Genomic DNA, 16,388 nt, shown 5'->3' with positions numbered 1-16,388 from the left:
AGGCACAAGGGAAATGGGATAGCAGCCAGAGAGCATGGGGCATCCAGCAACAGGACTCTGTACAGTCTATCCTATCCCTGCTTGATCCTTACATGGGAAGGTGACCATGGAAAGAAGAGAAAGCCAGGGGGATCATATCAAGGATGAACAAACGGGGCACAGTACCTGGTTTGAGATGCTGGCCACAGCTGCTGCTGGGATATTGGCAATTGCAGAAGAAGTGGATATCAGGCTGGCATTTGTGCTTGACGCTACAGGATTGAGAGGGTTAGGAAATATTAAAGATCCCATGTAACTCCTTAAAGATATGGAAAGTAACCCACTTTAATTGAACATGCTGCAAGGAGACAAAGAATACTAACTGAAGAGGCAAATGCTGGAAGCTGGAAAATGGCTCAGTGGTTAAGAGAACTGGCTACTCAGCTGGGCGGTCGTGGCGCACGCCTTTAACCCCAGCACTCAGGAGGCAGAGAAAGGCAGGTGGATCTCTGTGAGTTCAAGGCCAGCCTGGTCTACAAAGCGAGTCCAGGACAGCCAAGGCTACACAGAGAAACCCTGTCTCAAAAAACAAAACAAACAAAAAGAGAGAACAGGCTACTTTCCTAGAGGACCTGGGTTCGGGCTCCAGCACCCACACAATGGCTCACAACTATATGTAACTCCAGACCCTCCTTCTGGCCTCTGGCACCAGGCGCACATGTGATGCACAGACGTAAGAGAAATCATTTACATCATTTACATAAAACTCAATTACGTTTTTTAAAAGAAGTGAATGCTTGTTTTGCTTTTGTATGCCACGCTTTGGTGAGGCTTGCTTATAAACAACACACCTGGAGTATCTGCTTCAACCTGAGTCTTCAGCTCTTTCTACGAAAGTCCTAGAAGGATGCTCACACAATCCACAGCTCACACTGACACACCAGTGAAGTCACAACTAAACCAAATCATTACAGTCTTTTCTAGAAGCTTAAGAACGACTCCCCTGCAAGTGACCTGACGATAAAGCTCTGGCAAATCCTATGCTATGGTATTGTTTATGGCCATTTGCCCCAAATGATGCCTTTCCTGCTACTTCTCCAAATTCTAAAATGTTTAGGACTGCTATGTTCAAATAATGGGCTATTAATGTGGGCCAATAAACGCTGTGAGGACTGGTGAGACAGTTAGCAGGTAGTGCTGCTTGCTGCTAAGCCTGATGACCTGAGTCACATTCCTGTGACCCACATGGTAGAAGGAGAGATCTGATTCCCACAAGTTGCCCTCTGACTTTCACATGTGCATTTGAGTGTTCACACACACACACACACACACACACACACACACACACACACACACACACACACTAGTGTAATAAAAAAAAAAAAGTTTAAATACTAATAAACCTGCAAAGACTCAGAAGTTTGTTTTTTGTTTTTCAAGACAGGGTCTCTCTATGTTAGCCTTGGCTGTCCCAGACTCACTTTGTAGACTAGGCTGGCCTCCAACTCACAGCAATCCGCCTGCCTCTGCCTCCTGAGTGCTGAGATTAAAGGCGTGCTCCACCATGCCCAGCTGACTCAGAAGATATTAAATCTCACCTGGTCAGGTAAAAATGCATTCTATCACATAGTTACTTGGAATGTCTTTAAGTTCTACACCTTTTCGTAACAGAGTCCATCAGGTTCTGACCCCAAGGTTCAGTGACTAGCAGATAGCACAGGGCTTTGCCTGCTTCGTCAGCATTACCAGGCACCAGTTCTGAACTCTTCTCTCTCACTTAGCACAGCACAGAGACATGGCTCCTACTGCAGTTGTCCACACCCAAAGTGTTCCCCACCAGGAAGACCACTGCGACCAGCAGAAAAGTCCTCCAGGGGAAGGCAGCAAGAAAACCTCACGAAGAACAGAACATGAGCCGGGCGTGGTGGCGCATGCCTTTAATCCCAGCACTCGGGAGGCAGAGGCAGGCAGATCGTTGTGAATTTGAGGCCAGCCTGGTCCACAGAGCTAGTCCAGGACAGCCAAGGCTACACAGAGAAACTTTGTCTCGAAAAACAAACAAACAAACAAATCGAAAAAACAAAAAACAGAACACGAGAAAAAGAGCAGGAAGAACTCAGGCCAGCCATCTAGAGCAGGATGGCCACTGCTCCTGACACAGGCTAGCCTGTTGAAGAGCTCGGGCTAGAGAAGAGTGCAGACAATGTGTGCAGTCGGGTTGATCATCCAGTGGGATCTCCCACCTCCTCACCTGGAGCTCTGTCCGCAGTCACTGGCTGAAGTCTCCTGACAACCTACAGCGCTCTGCCCCAGGGCCATTACAGGGCTCTTAAGGGCTTCCTTTCCTAAACACAACTAGATCAAATGCAATTAATAGCTTATAGATGGTATTCTTTCCCATCAACAGTCACTTTCTTCTTTGCTGTACCTTAATCCACTAATTTTCCTAAGAGGAAACACAGGGTAGATAACTCCTAAGCAATGTTAATCGTTTTGTGGGAAAAGACTTTCTGGTAGTTTCCAAAGTCTGTACGCAATATATTATCCTAGGCAGGCCTGAACCAAATAGACTAGATAAAGGTGACTCAAATCGGAGAGAAGATAGCTTACTCAGCTCCCCCAGCAGTGTCATCCTGACCAACTTCCTTCCCTCTGGGTGTGGCTCTTGCTTCTCTTCCCTCCTCCGGCCCAGCTTTCTCTTACTAACACCCGAGAGTTTGGACTCAGCTATACCTGGTCACTATGCACACGGGAGAAATGTGCTCTGGCCAAGTAGTTTTAGAAATGTAATAATCAACCGGGCGAGGTGGCGCACGCCTTTAATCCCAGCACCCGGAGGCGGACTGCTTTGAGTTCAAGGCCAGCCCGATCTACATAGCGAGTCCAGAACAGCCAAGGCTACACAGAGAAACCTTGTCTCAAAAAACAAAACAAAACAAGAATTGTAATAATCAGCCAAGCAGGTACACAGCTAAGGTGAAGGGAGGAGGACCAGCTCAAGGCCAGCCTCATGTTCATGGTGAATTCAAAGTCAGTGTGGGATATGTGAGAGCCAAGATCCACCAAACCAACAATGAAAAGAAACTTTAGCTAGCCTGGTCTACAGAGTGAGTCCAGGACAGCCAGGGCCATCATACAGAGAAATTCTGTATTGACATCCCACCTGCCACAGTGCAAAAAAAAATTACTCTCTACCAGAACTGTCCCTCCTTGTCCTCTCCCGGCCAGCAGAACATGCCTGTCTTTCTTACAGAAGCTCCTTCAGATCTTTCTGTTAGTTAAAACAAGCCCTTCCAGCTTTCTCAGACACGTTGGGTTTTTTGTTTTGTTTTGAAAACAGAGTTTTAGCTGGGCGTGGTGGCGCACACCTTTAATCCTAGCACTCAGGAGGCAGAGGCAGGCAGATTGATGTGAGTTCCAGGTCAGCCTGGTCTACAAAGGGAGTCCAGAACAGTCAAGGCTACACAGAGAGACCCTGTCTAGATAACAAAAACAAAAACAAACAAACAAAAACCCAAGGTTTCTCTGTGTAGCCCTGGCTGTCTTGAAACCTGCTTTGTAGACAAGGCTGGCTTTGAACTCAGAGATCTGTGCTAGGATTAAAGGTGTGGAACAAGACAGCTCTCTCCTGTTTTGTTTGTTAATCAGATCACATTCTAGATGGTTGTGAGCCACCATGTGGTTGCTGGGAATCGAACTCAGGACCTCTGGAAGAACAGCCAGTGCTCTTAACCTATGAGCCATCTCTCCAGCCCCCTTTCCTATTTTTATAATCACAGTAGTGAACTTTTCTTCCTTCAAAGTGCTTTCAGAAATCGTATTCACTCCCTGTTGGAGTGTTTTGGTCCCTCCACTAGACCGTAAGTGCCAAGAAAACTTTGTTATCTTATTATCTCCAGCATCTAGTAAAGTACCTGAACATATAAAAGATGAGGCTAAGCCGGGAAGTGGGAGCACACTCCTTTAATCTGAGCACTCAGGAGACTCTGAGTTTGAGGACAGCCTGGTCTACATAGGGAGACAGCGAGGGCTACATAGAGAAACCCTGTAGAGGAAAAAAAGATGAGGCTTAATACGGATTTGTGAGATTCAGCCTTGTGCACACGAGGTGTGGGAGATAGAGGCCGACAGTGCAGTTACATCCTCTTGAGAGCTGCACACTCAGTGCATAACCAAGTATCACTCATTCACTTGTCAAACACTGTCTACTAAATGTAAGTGCTATTCCATGGGCTTGGATAATATCAATGTACTTTAAAAATTAAGAGAAAAAAACCCTGTGCTCAAGAAGCTTAGTAACAAAATCAAAGTGATATCTCTTAAACAACGATTGCTGAGATCGCCAGGGGTAAACGTAGCTGCTGCCAAGCCCGAGGACCTGACTTCAGGCCGGGAACCCACATGGCAGAAGGAGAGAACTGACACCTAAAGCTGTCCTCCAGTGCATGCTGGGGCACACGCTCATGATGAAGTAGACACTGACATCAGCAGCGGATGGTGTGCACTGAGCTATGCGTAATGCCTTGGGGCTAGAGGCACCGATGAGGATTCATGTTTAACTTTAAAATATTTATGTGTGTCCTTACAGGTTAGAGCACACACACATATTTCTTGCTTTGTTAACAGAATGTCTAAAAGAAATGACACCTGACACCAGTTGCAAGTGCCTACATCTCAGCTTCTTTTTAAATGTCTTATTAGTAGGACTGCTTGTGCACGTGTGGTGGTTTGAGTAAGGATGGACCGACCCTACAGGTTCATTGTGCACGTGTGCAAGCATGTGTAGGAGGGCAGTTTATGGGAGGGAGCTGGAGAAGAATGCAGGTCACATGGCTTCCAAGACAGACAAGTGGCTTTACACAGTGAGCTATGTTATATGTTTTTGTACATTTATTTTCTTTCTTTCTTTCTTTCTTTTCTTTTTTTTTTTTTTTTTTTTGTTTTTTGAGACAGGGTTTCTCTGTGTCGCCTTGGCTGTTCTAGACTCGCTTTTGTAGTCCAGGCTGGCCTCAAACTCACAGCGATCCACCTGCCTCTGCCTCCCGAGTGCTGGGACTAAAGGTGTGCGCCACCATGCCCGGCTTTTATTTTCTTTTTTAAAAGTTACATTCGTGTGTGTGTGTGTGTGTGTGTGTGTGTGTGTGTGTGTGTGTGTGTGTGTGTTTTCTCTCATATGGAGGTCAGAGGACAAGCACCATTAACCATTGATCACCCTGCTACACATATCTTGGTTTCTTTTTGTTTTGTTTTGTTTTTGGAGACAGGGTTTCTCTGTGTAGCCTTGGCTGTCCTGGACTTGCTTTGTAGACCTGGCTGGCTTCGAACTCACAGCACCCCAAAACAAAACAGGTCAGTAACGGTGGTAATGTAAAAAGGTGTCAGCTGAGCAGTGGTGGTGCATGTCTTAATCTCCGCACTCAGGAGGCAGAGGCAGACTGATCTCTGAGTTTGAGTCCAGCATGGTCTACAGAGTGAGTTTCAGGACACCCAAGGCTACACAGAGAAACTCTGTCTTTTAAAAAAAGGGGAGGAGGGCTGGAGAGATGGCTCAGAGGTTAAGAGTATTGACTATTGTTCTAGAGGTCCTGAGTTCAATTCCCAGCAACCACATGGTGGCCCACAACCATCTATAATGAAATCTGATGACCTTTTCTGGTGTGTAGGTATACATGCAGGGAGAGCACTGTATAATAAATAAATAGGCCGGGCGTGGTGGCGCACGCCTTTAATCCCAGCACTCAGGAGGCAGAGGGAGGCAGATTGCTGTGAGTTCAAGACCAGCCTGATCTACAAATTGTCCAGAATAGCCAAGACTACACAGAGAAAGCCTGTCTTGAAAAATCAAAACCATAACAAAACAAGCCAGGTACTTCTTTTGCAAAAAACAAAAACAATAAAAAGAAAAACCAAACAGAAAAAAATGTAAAAAAGTATCAAAGTCAACTAAATGTATTCTCTGTGACCAGATGAGATAACAAATAAAGCTGTTCTGCATTAAAACTCAACATATAAAATAAATGTATATAAATCCAGAAACAAATGATCAATAAAAACAAAGTGATGGGAGAAAACTGAATGGCCATCACAGAGGGGCAGGGACCTTTTAAGCATGGATATAGTTTCCAGACCTGGCAGGGTGGCTCACACCTAATAATCCTGGGGAGGGTCAGGAGTCAAGATCAGCTAGGGCTACAGGGCAAGACCCTCTCTCAAAGACAAACACACACACACACACACACACACACACACACACACGAGTGTATACACACACGTATTCACACATGCATACACATCACACAATGGAAAAAAATTTAGAAAGTGACTTTGCAGTGGGGATGCCAGATGATCACGGTTAGCACCAACTGAAATAAGACATATGGATAGAATGTACATTTGACACGTGAAGGCATTTTACCTCTGTGACCATTGAGATACCTGTAACTCCACTCTAATCATGAATAAAACATCAGATAAGTTCTAATAGAAGGGCATCCCCAGAGCCACCCAGGCCAACATAAACCAGAAAAGTCAGAGAGCATGAAGTCCACAGGAATCTAAGGAGACATGCCCATTAAATGTAAGGTACATCTTTCATTTGGGGAAGTTACATCCTTAACTGATAATTTATAATACTAGTTCATTAACTGTACCAATTGTAGCATACTCTCATTAAGATGTTAACTGTAGGGAAAATGGAAGGGTGTACATATTAGCCATGATCATGTCAGTTTTAAAAGATTTTATTTATGTATTTATTATGTATACAGTGCTCTGCCTCTATGTAATGCCTGCACACCAGAAGAGGGCACCAGATCTCATTACAGATCATTGTGAGCCACAACGTGGTTGCTGGGAATTGAACTCAGGAACTTTGGAAGAGCAGCCAGTGCTCTTAACCTCTGAGCCATCTCTCCAGCCCTCAGATCACATCATTTTGTAAAGCCCCCATTTTGGAAATAGTTAAGCAATAACCATTCCAAGAACTAAACTCACTTGGATCTCATAACTAAGTAACATATTTTTCTAGATTTTTGTCTACCTCACCCTGTCACCCCACAGTACAGCTGGTCACAGCAGACATTAATGCATCTTGACATTTCTTTTCAGCCCCCTTCTCCCTTCTTTTCTGCCCTAAGTCACCCCAGCTGCAAGCTGGCCCCGCGCTCTGGTTCTGTTTGCTGAGCTGCTCATCCCTTGTCTGTATTTCCTTCTCTCCAACCTTGCAGTACAAATTATATGAGGACTGTGCACGCTCTGCTCAGTTGCTCTAGCAATCTAAAAGTACAATAAAACACAAAGTCTGCAGGGGCTGGAGAGCTGATCAGCAGGTAGAGCACACACTCCCCTCACAGAGGACCTGAGGTGCCCAGCAAATGTGCACCTCACTGCCTGTGACTCCAGGCCCAGGGGATCCAATGCCCTCTTCTGGCCTCCATGGCACCTGCACTCACATGCACATACCCACAGTCACCTACACAGCTTTAAAAGGGGCCCAGAAAGATGGCACGGCACTTAATTAAGAGCACTTGCTGCAGGGCGTGGTTTAATCCCAGCACTCGGAAGGCAGAGGCAGGCGGATTGCTGTGAGTTCGAGGCCAGCCTGGTCTATAAAGTGAGTCCAGGACAGCCAACGCCACACAGAGAAACACTGCTAGGAAAAAAAAAGAGCACTTGCTGTTCTTGCAGAAGACCTGGGTTCAATTCTCAACACCCATATAGTGACTCACAACCATCTGTAACACCAGTTCTAGGGGACATAACACCCTCTTCTGACCTCTGCTAGCACCAGACATGCATGTGATGTACATATAAACATGTAGGCAAAACATTCATATATGTAAATAAACATCTTTTTTTTTTTTTTAAGGTTTTTCAAGACAGGGTTTCTGTGTGTAATAGTCCTGGCTGTCCTGGACTCACTTTGTAGATCAGGTTGGCCTCGCACTCACAGAGATTCACCTGCCTCTGCCTCTCAAGTGCTGGGATTAAAGGCGTGCACCACCACCACCACCTGGGAAAAGGTTTTAGTTTTAGTTTTTGTTTGTTTGTTTGTTTTTGGTTTTTCGAGACAGGGTTTCTCTATGTAGCCTTGGCTGTCCTGGACTCACTTTGTAGACCAGGCTGGCCTTGAACTCACAGCGATCTGCCTGCCTCTGCCTCCCGAGTGCTGGGATTAACGGCGTGCGCCACCATGCCCGGCTTGTTTGTTTGTTTTTTGAGACAGGGTTTCTTTGTGTAGCATTGGCTGTCCTGGACTCGCATTGTAGACCAGGCTGGCCTCGAACTCACAGGGATCTACCTGCCTCTGCCTCCCGAGTGCTGGGATTAAAGGCATGCGTCACCACCGCCCGGCAACAAATCATATAATAAATAAATAAACGTTTTTTTTTAAAAAAGTCTGTTAATAAAAGGAAAACTCCTAGTTAAACAAAGGCTATGGGCATTATCAGCAAAATGATAGTCCAAAGACATCGGTGTGTGCAGAGGAGAGAAACAGTAGGGAGAGCTACTGATCACGAAGATGCACATGCTTCAGCCCCACTGCTAACCCTACACTTCATTTTAGTCAAATATTTTTCTGTAAACTTTTTCTTTAGATTATGAAGAAATGAACAACCTGATGCCTTAAAATTTCTATGCCTGTAATTCCAGCACTCTGGTCTACAGAGTGAGTTCCAGGACACAGAGAAACCCTGTCTCAAAAAACCAAAAAAGAAAAAAAGAAAAAACCCAGGGGTCCCGCTCAAACTAAGGCACCAGCCAAGGACAATACAGGCGGTAAACTTTAAACCCCTACCCAGATCTAGCCAATGGTCAGAACATTCTCCACAGTTGAGCGGAGAGTGGGGTCTGACTTTCATACGAACTCTGGTTCCTCTCATTTGGCCACGTCCCCTGGAGGGGGAGACCTGGTGGCACTCAGAGGAAGGACAGCAGGTTACCAAGAAGAGACTTGATACCCTATGAGCATATACAGGGGGAGGTAATCCCCCTCAGTCACAGTCATAGGGGAGGGGAATAAGGGGAAAATGGGAGGAAAGGAAGAATGGGAGGATACAAGGGATGGGATAACCATTGAGATGTAACAAGAATAAATTAATAAAAAAATTTAAAAAAAAGAAAGAAAAACATTTCTACTCTGTATCAAAGTGTTGAACAATAAGTGGAGGAAAAACAAGGTTAGATATTTGTTAATAAAGTTCCTCAAATATGGGAGAGTTGATACTAACACCATGATTTCAATTCTGAAAAACAAAGATTACACTCACTCTCAGTTAGAATGTTCCCCCTCCATCCTGATTTGACTACTTACTTGGTGACTATCAATAGTTACTTAGATTCTCTGTGCCTCAGCTTCCCCACCTGGAAAATGGGTTAATAATACTTACTCACAGGGCTGCCATGCAGAGGATATAGCACCTAGCCATGGTTTAGAGCAGAGCTGAGAACACAGTAAGCGCTGACTAGATACCAGCAGTTACTACTAACAGGATGGAGGGAAGCAGGTTAACAGACTCAAAACACACAAGGTCGGAGGTTCAAGACCCACTGAAGTACAGTCATCTAACTCACTCCAAAACACAATCCCCTTATTTAGCAAGTGAAGAGAAGTATGTTAAATTCAGGACACAACCACAGAGGGGGGGAGACTTCACACCCCAGTGGGAAGACAACCTTACTCTTCTTGTCTTCTTTCATGACCTGCGTGACCCCTACACAGGCATGTAGCTAAGAGAGACCTGGTTCCCTCACTGCGTGCAGTTGATCCCAAAGGCCTATTGTCTGAAAAAAACACTGACAATAGAGTGAAAGTTAGAAATGGAACTGTGTTGTGCGCAACTCCCAGACGGGCTCAAAGGCCTGGGCTAGGAGGTTCCTATAATTAGGCCCACAGGTTCAAGGTGAGCCTGGGTCATGTCTTTAAGCTTTGCTCCTCTTGTGTTGTTCCTGTTAGGAAGAAAGAAAACAGGGAGGAGAGGGCAAAAAAAGAAGGGCCTCTGGAAGCCAGAAGATATGGGCACCTTCATGCACATGCATATATTCATACACAAATAAAACTAATCTTAAAAAGACAAAATCAAAGTGGCCTAGAGCTGTTCTTACAGAATTGAACAACTTCCAAATCAATTAACTGAAAACAGTTAAAAGTAAAAGTCGTTTTCGTGAGCAAGGCTTCTGTCTGCAGAGGCTCTGGGTGCCTGACTCATCCCTCTAGAGTTTATCTGATGAAGAACGAAGTGTAAGAAGCTGTAAGACAGACAAACAACCACAGAAACAGAAGCATGGAAGCGGATGAGAAGCCAGGTACAGGCCCGAGGCTTCCCACGCTAGATCACTGGATTGGGGAGGGTACTCATTCAGACATCACACTGCCCTTCTGTCTACTCACCCTGAGTATATAATTCTAAAATTTTCAGCCAGGCATGGTGGTGCACACCCGTAATCCCAGCACTCAGGGAGGCAGAGGCAGGAGGATCGCTGTGAGTTTGAGGCCAATCTGGTCTACAAAGCAAGTCCAGGACAGCCGAGGCTACACAGAGAAACCCTGTCATGAAAAACAGAAAACAGGGCCGGGTGGCAGTGGTGCATGTCTTTAACCCCAGCACTTGGAAGGCAGAGGCAGGCGGATCTCTGTGAGTTTGAGGACAGCCTGGTCTACAAAGCGAGTCCAGGACAGCCAAGGTTACACAGAAAGACCCTGTCTCAAAAAACAAACAAACAAACAAAAAAACCAAACAAACAAACAAACAAACAAAAAAAAAAAAAAAAAAAAAAAAGAAAAAGAAAAGAAAGAAAGAAATACAGAAAACAAAAAAATTCTAAGCTTTTCAACGAACAACTCAGGAAAGTAAAAGTGTTTAAAATCAAATTTCACCCTGAATAGAAACAAAAATAACTTTTCTCTTTTTCTTTAATGCTGGGGATGGAACCCAGTGTCTGTAACTTGCTAGACAAGCACTCTACCACTCACCTGTACCCTCCATCTGGTAGTGAGTGATCTTTTTCAGCAAAAGAAATACTCTCAGATGGGCATGGTGGAGCACACTTTTAGTCCCAGCACTTGGGAGGCAGAGGCAGATGGATCTCTTGTGTGTTCGAGGTCGGCCTGGTTGCCAAAGCAAGTCCAGGAGAGCCAAGGACTACAAGAGAAACCCTGTCTTGAAAGCCAAAAAAGAAAAGAGGAAAAAAAAAAAAAGGAAGGAAGGAAGGAGCCGGGCGTGGTAGTGCATACCTTTAATCCCAGCACTTGGGAGGCAGAGGCAGAGTGGATCGCTATGAGTTCGAGGCCAGCCTGGTCTACAAAGGGAGTATAGGATAGTCAATGCTGTACAGAGAAACCCTGTCTCCAAAAACAAAACAAAACAACAACAACAACAACAACAACAAAAAAAAAAAAAAAAAAAAAAAGAAAGAAAGAAAGAAAGAAAGAAAAGAAAATACTCTCACCAAGAAGTGGTGAATGGGGAGGGTGTCACAAAGCCACCAGCAGAAAAGCAGTCCACATCGCACATTCCACTGACAATTCACGTAAAAGCCAGCCAAACTCGGACTCAAGGAGTCGCCAACTTACATGTGAAAAATACCACCGAGAACCGACTAGAACAAAACAAGAGAAGCTTTCTGGATATTGGCATGCAAGAGAAGGCTTCACTTGTATTACGCAGCTCGCATTCAAAGCCTAAGCTACTTCAAAGCACATTCAGAGTGGCCTTCCTAACACAGAACACATGCACAAACGCATGCCATTCCCTTTACTTTGGACAGCGCGCCCGTATCATCATCCAGTTTGTTTGGATACAGGGGCAAATTAAAAATAAAAACAATGATAAAAGTGAAATAACACACACACAACCATGCCTATTTACCTTGGATGGGGTAAGAATAATGTGCTGGGCTTGGCTGGCTTGTGGTTAGCCCTGTAGTGCAGGTGAGAACACTGTGTTGACTTGGAGATGGAGTCTGAATTAAACCACTTTCAGGTTTCATACCTGGCCACAGTGCACCTGAATCAGATAAAGTGGACCAATTACAAACAACACACGGGGCTGAGGAGCAAAGCTGTGCTTTAACTAGCAGCTGCTAGGTTTCAAGTTGAAATCTTCAAACAAATTTGCTTGTAGGAGAAAATTACTCCACATGTTATATACCACAAGCAAATATATTTGCAAAGAATTAGAAGATGGGTCCATAGGAAGAAAAACTTTGCTAAAACCGCAACAGTAGCATGCAGGTACCTTCATGTCAATGGCTGGAGCAAGTGACCGGGACTCAGCAAAGAGTATAACAAACTGGACCACTTGTCAGAAAGAACAACTGATGCTGACGTGCAATGAGAAATCCAAACTGGCAATGTGGGAGACAGTCTACGTAAGTTAACATTCACTTACCGATAGAATAAGCAAGGTTTCTAATTGCCTTAGATACATCCTTCTCCTTTCTTTCTTTCTTTTTTTTTTTTTTTTTTAAGATTTATTTATTATGTATACAGTGTTGTATCTGCACAAAGTCGGAACGCCAGAAGAGGGCACCAGATCTAATAGACGGTTGTGAGCCACCATCTGGGTTCTGGGTTGCTGGGAACTGAACTCAGAACCTCTGCCCAAGCAGCCAGTGCTCTTAACCACTGAGCCATCTCTCCAGCTCCATATAAATCTTTTTCTTAAACTGATAATTTCATAACCGTCTCCTAGATTAGGAAAGGTTTGCCTGTTTTTAAAAAAAGATTAATAACATCTTGTGGGCCCCAGATGTGGTTCAGCTGGCAAGGAGCTTGTTTAGCATACATAAAGCCCCGGTTTGAGTTCCACCACGTAAAGTGGGCATGGCGGTGCACGTCTATAATCCAACACCCAAGAAATAAAGGCAGGAGGACCAGAAGTTCAATGCCATCCGCGGTTACCTAGCACCTGTCTAAAACAAAAACCACCTTGAAATATGTAACTTAGGGGAAAAAAGCTATACATAATCCTATCACCCAAACTTAACTACTATTGAAGGGTTGCAGAAGAATTACCCGCTCTCTCTCACTGTCCCTTGCTCTTTGAGGCAGGGTCTCTTGCTGAACCTGGAGCTAGGCTGACAGCCAGCAAGCCTAGTGATCCTCCTTGCCTGTGCCCAGCCCCTAGGCTGGCACATGGCCGTGCCCAGCTTTTTATGCAGCTGCTTGAGAAGCAAGCCCTCTTTCCCACAGAACCAGCTCCTGGGCCACTATTTATTTTTTAAAATGTACATGTAAAAGACTATGATTCTTGGGGCTGAAGAGATGGCTCAGTGGTTAAGAGCACCACCTGCTCTTCCAAAGGTCCTGAGTTCAACTCCCAGCAATGACATGGTGGCTCACAATCATCTATGATGTGATCTGATGCCCTCTTCTGCAGATAAAACACTCATATATAATAAATAAATAAATAAATCTTAAAAAAAAAAAAAAGACTATGATTCTTGGTGGTTTGGAATTATGTTTTTGTTAATGTATCACCATTTACATGTTACAATAGCTTCCATATTTATTGTAAGCAATGTGATTTTATTTCCCAAGTAGGTTGCAGACCCTAAAGAAATAGATATGCAGGCCAGGCAATGGTGCATGTCTGTAATCCCAGCACTTGGGAGGCAGAGGCAGGTGGAACCTTGTGAGTTTGAGGCAGCCTGGTCTACAGAGCGAGTCCAGGACAGCCAGAGCTGTTATACAGAGAAACCCTGTCTTGAAACAACCCCCGCCTCAAAAGATATGTGAACATGTTTAATGACACATAGTATTAAAACAACATTTCATCAACACCAAAGCATCAAGAAGAATGTCTTGTTGGCCTTAATACTTAGTATTTCACTCTCTGAGGCAGTTTTACCACATGCATCAGTGCGCCTCAGCACTGAGGTTAGAGGTGGGTGCCATCATGCCAGGCTAGAAACTCTAACAGACCTACTTTTTTTTTTCTTTTTGAGGAAAGGAGGAATAAAAGACAATATGAAAACTGCCTTGATCATCATTGTAGCTCCTGACCTTTAGACATTTAAATATGCTCCTTTTAAAACACCCTGTTCAGAACTCCTTATATTAAGTAACATGACTAAATAGTTGAATTCTATGCACAGAGTAAATGAGGAAACCAAACCATGGGTTTTAGTTTTTTTGTTTGTTTAAAATGTAGTGTGTGTGTGTGTGTGTGTGTGTGTGTGTGTGTGTGTGTGTGTGTATGCGTGTGCGCGCGCGCGCGCATGACCACACATGCAGGTCAGAGGACAGCTTTCTCTGCTCCTGCCATGTAGGCTTGGCACCGTTACCTGCTCAGCCAGCTCACCAGCTCTCCTTTCCTCATTCACTCACGTACTCATTTATTTTTTTGAGCCAGGATCTAACTGGGAAGCTCAGGCTAGTCTTGAACTTATGTCTTCCTGCCTCTGCCTCCCAAAGGATGGGACTACATCTGTACACTATCACATCTGTTTAAAACCGAGCCTGATGTGGGGGACGGAATGAACCCTTAATATGCATCACTAAGTCATCTACTTCACAACAAAGTTCTTTTAAAATAACCAGATCCGTGCCGGCTCCGAGCACACTGCATGGGCCTCTGAAAACACGTGAGCATCCTTCCTCACTCACTCCTTACTGCACCAGACACGACCTCGCAAACCCCTTCCCTCTCACATCACCCAGCTCTCTACAGCTCTGGAGAGAGTAGGAGTAAGATTACTCCCAAGAGCTTTTCTACATTTCTAGTTCCCACCCCTTTCTTTTTTCTTTTTTTCTTTTTCTTTTTCAAGACAGGATTTCTCTGTGCAGCCTTGACTATCCTGGACCCACTTTGTAGACCAGGCTGGCCTCGAACTCAAATAGATCTGCCAGCCTCTGGCTCCCGAATGCTGGATTAAAGGCGTGTGCCACCACCATCCAGCTTTCCCCCTATTTTTAAAAGAAGATAATTTTTGATTTCAAGCTGAACTCTGAGACCATCTTTTTGATACAGACCGAAATTTAGGGAAATCTAGCAGACCAAGGCTTAAATTGAATCCTAAGCATTTACTAATTTTATGATTTTGGGACAGTGACTTAACCAACTGTAAGCTGCTGAAAGGGGACAATGGTACTACTTAGCTCTAAGGTCTGCTTTAAGGATTAAATGAGATGATAAAGTAAAATGTGAAGTCCTATCCTAACCCATTGCTTGATACAGCCAACATTAAAAAAATAATTATAATAAAAGTTTATCGCTGGGCGGTGGTGGCGCACGCCTTTAATCCCAGCTCTCGGGAGGCAAAGGAAGGTGGATTCTTGTGAGTTCAAGGCCAGCCTGGTCTACAAAGCGAGTCCAGGAAAGCCAAGGCTACACAGAGAAACTATGTCTAGAAAAACAACAACAAAAACAAAAACAAAAAAGTTTGTCTTTAGCTGCATGTGTACACTGTAAGTACCACAGTGCAGCTTTGTGGAGTGGGTCTCCCTGCTCCTACCTATGAGTTCTAGGGATTGACCTTAGGTTGTCAGACTTGCACTTCAAGAGCCTTTACCTGCAGAGTTATCCTGATGGTGCCAAGAAAATGATTTTAAAGACATGGTGGCATATGCCTGCTCTCCCAGCGTCTGGGAGGTAGAGGCAGAAGGATGAGAAGTTAGAGACCAGACTCATATACACACATTCAAAGCCACGAGGACCCAAAGAGACAAAGACAAGGCCTGTGAGACAGCTCAGCAGGTAGAGAGGCACAAGCAGGCAGGCCTGATTTCCCCAGCTCTCAATAGGTGGCAGCAGAGAGCTGACTCTCACAGTCATACAAAGTTAACAAAATTGAAAAAAAAAAATTAGATACAGTAACTTAAAAAAAAAGATGTACTTATTTATTATGTATACAGTGCTCTGCCTGCATGACAGAAGAGGGCATTAGATCACATTACAGATGGTTGTGAGCCATCATGTGGTTGCTGGGAATTGAACTGGGAACTGAACCTCTGGAAGAGCAGTCAGTGCTCTTAACCTCTGAGCCATCTCTCCAGCCTGAGATACAGTAACAGGAGCCAGAATGATGGCTCAGCGGTTGAGAGTGCTTATCTGTTCCACCATTCGGACCTGAGCATGTTTTCAGTATGTGCCTGGTCCCAGGGCTCTACTGGGTTATACTGGGCGAAGACTGGCAGATCATTGGGGCTTGCTGACTGGCAGCCTAGCCCAAAATGCAGGCTTCAGGTTCAAGAGAGACTCTATCTCAAAGGGATGAGACGGAGTGACAGAAGATGATACTCAATGACTTCCTTTAGGCTGAACCTGTGTGCGTGCGCGTGCACGCACACACACACACACACACACTCACACGCTAAACATTTCCCATAACTCTTCTGGAAAAGTGGAAGAAAATACCCCTATCAAATACAGGGCCCCTAACCTAAATCTTTCATCAGTAAGTCTCAC

At 44.6% G+C, this 16,388-nt stretch overlaps 1 protein-coding gene across 2 annotated transcripts in view; it reads right to left on the bottom strand.

Annotated features, from left to right (window-relative positions):
- Positions 1-16,388, bottom strand: part of Eya3 (EYA transcriptional coactivator and phosphatase 3) — a 65,793-nt gene that overhangs the window by 32,747 nt on the left and 16,658 nt on the right. The window contains exons 6-7 of one of the 2 annotated variants that reach the window (XM_051171728.1): positions 11,847-11,984; positions 166-251 (exon numbers count right to left, since the gene is read on the bottom strand). In XM_051171728.1, the coding sequence (XP_051027685.1) occupies positions 166-251; positions 11,847-11,984 (224 nt within the window). The remainder of the gene's footprint in view (positions 1-165; positions 252-11,846; positions 11,985-16,388) is intronic. The other variant, XM_051171730.1, reaches the window with a different exon arrangement.

Source organism: Acomys russatus, chromosome 29 (assembly GCF_903995435.1).
Source record: "Acomys russatus chromosome 29, mAcoRus1.1, whole genome shotgun sequence".
In the NCBI taxonomy this organism is placed as follows: Eukaryota; Metazoa; Chordata; class Mammalia; order Rodentia; family Muridae; genus Acomys; species Acomys russatus.
Note: the sequence above shows the minus strand (reverse complement) of the source record. Positions and strands in the feature narration are given on the sequence as shown.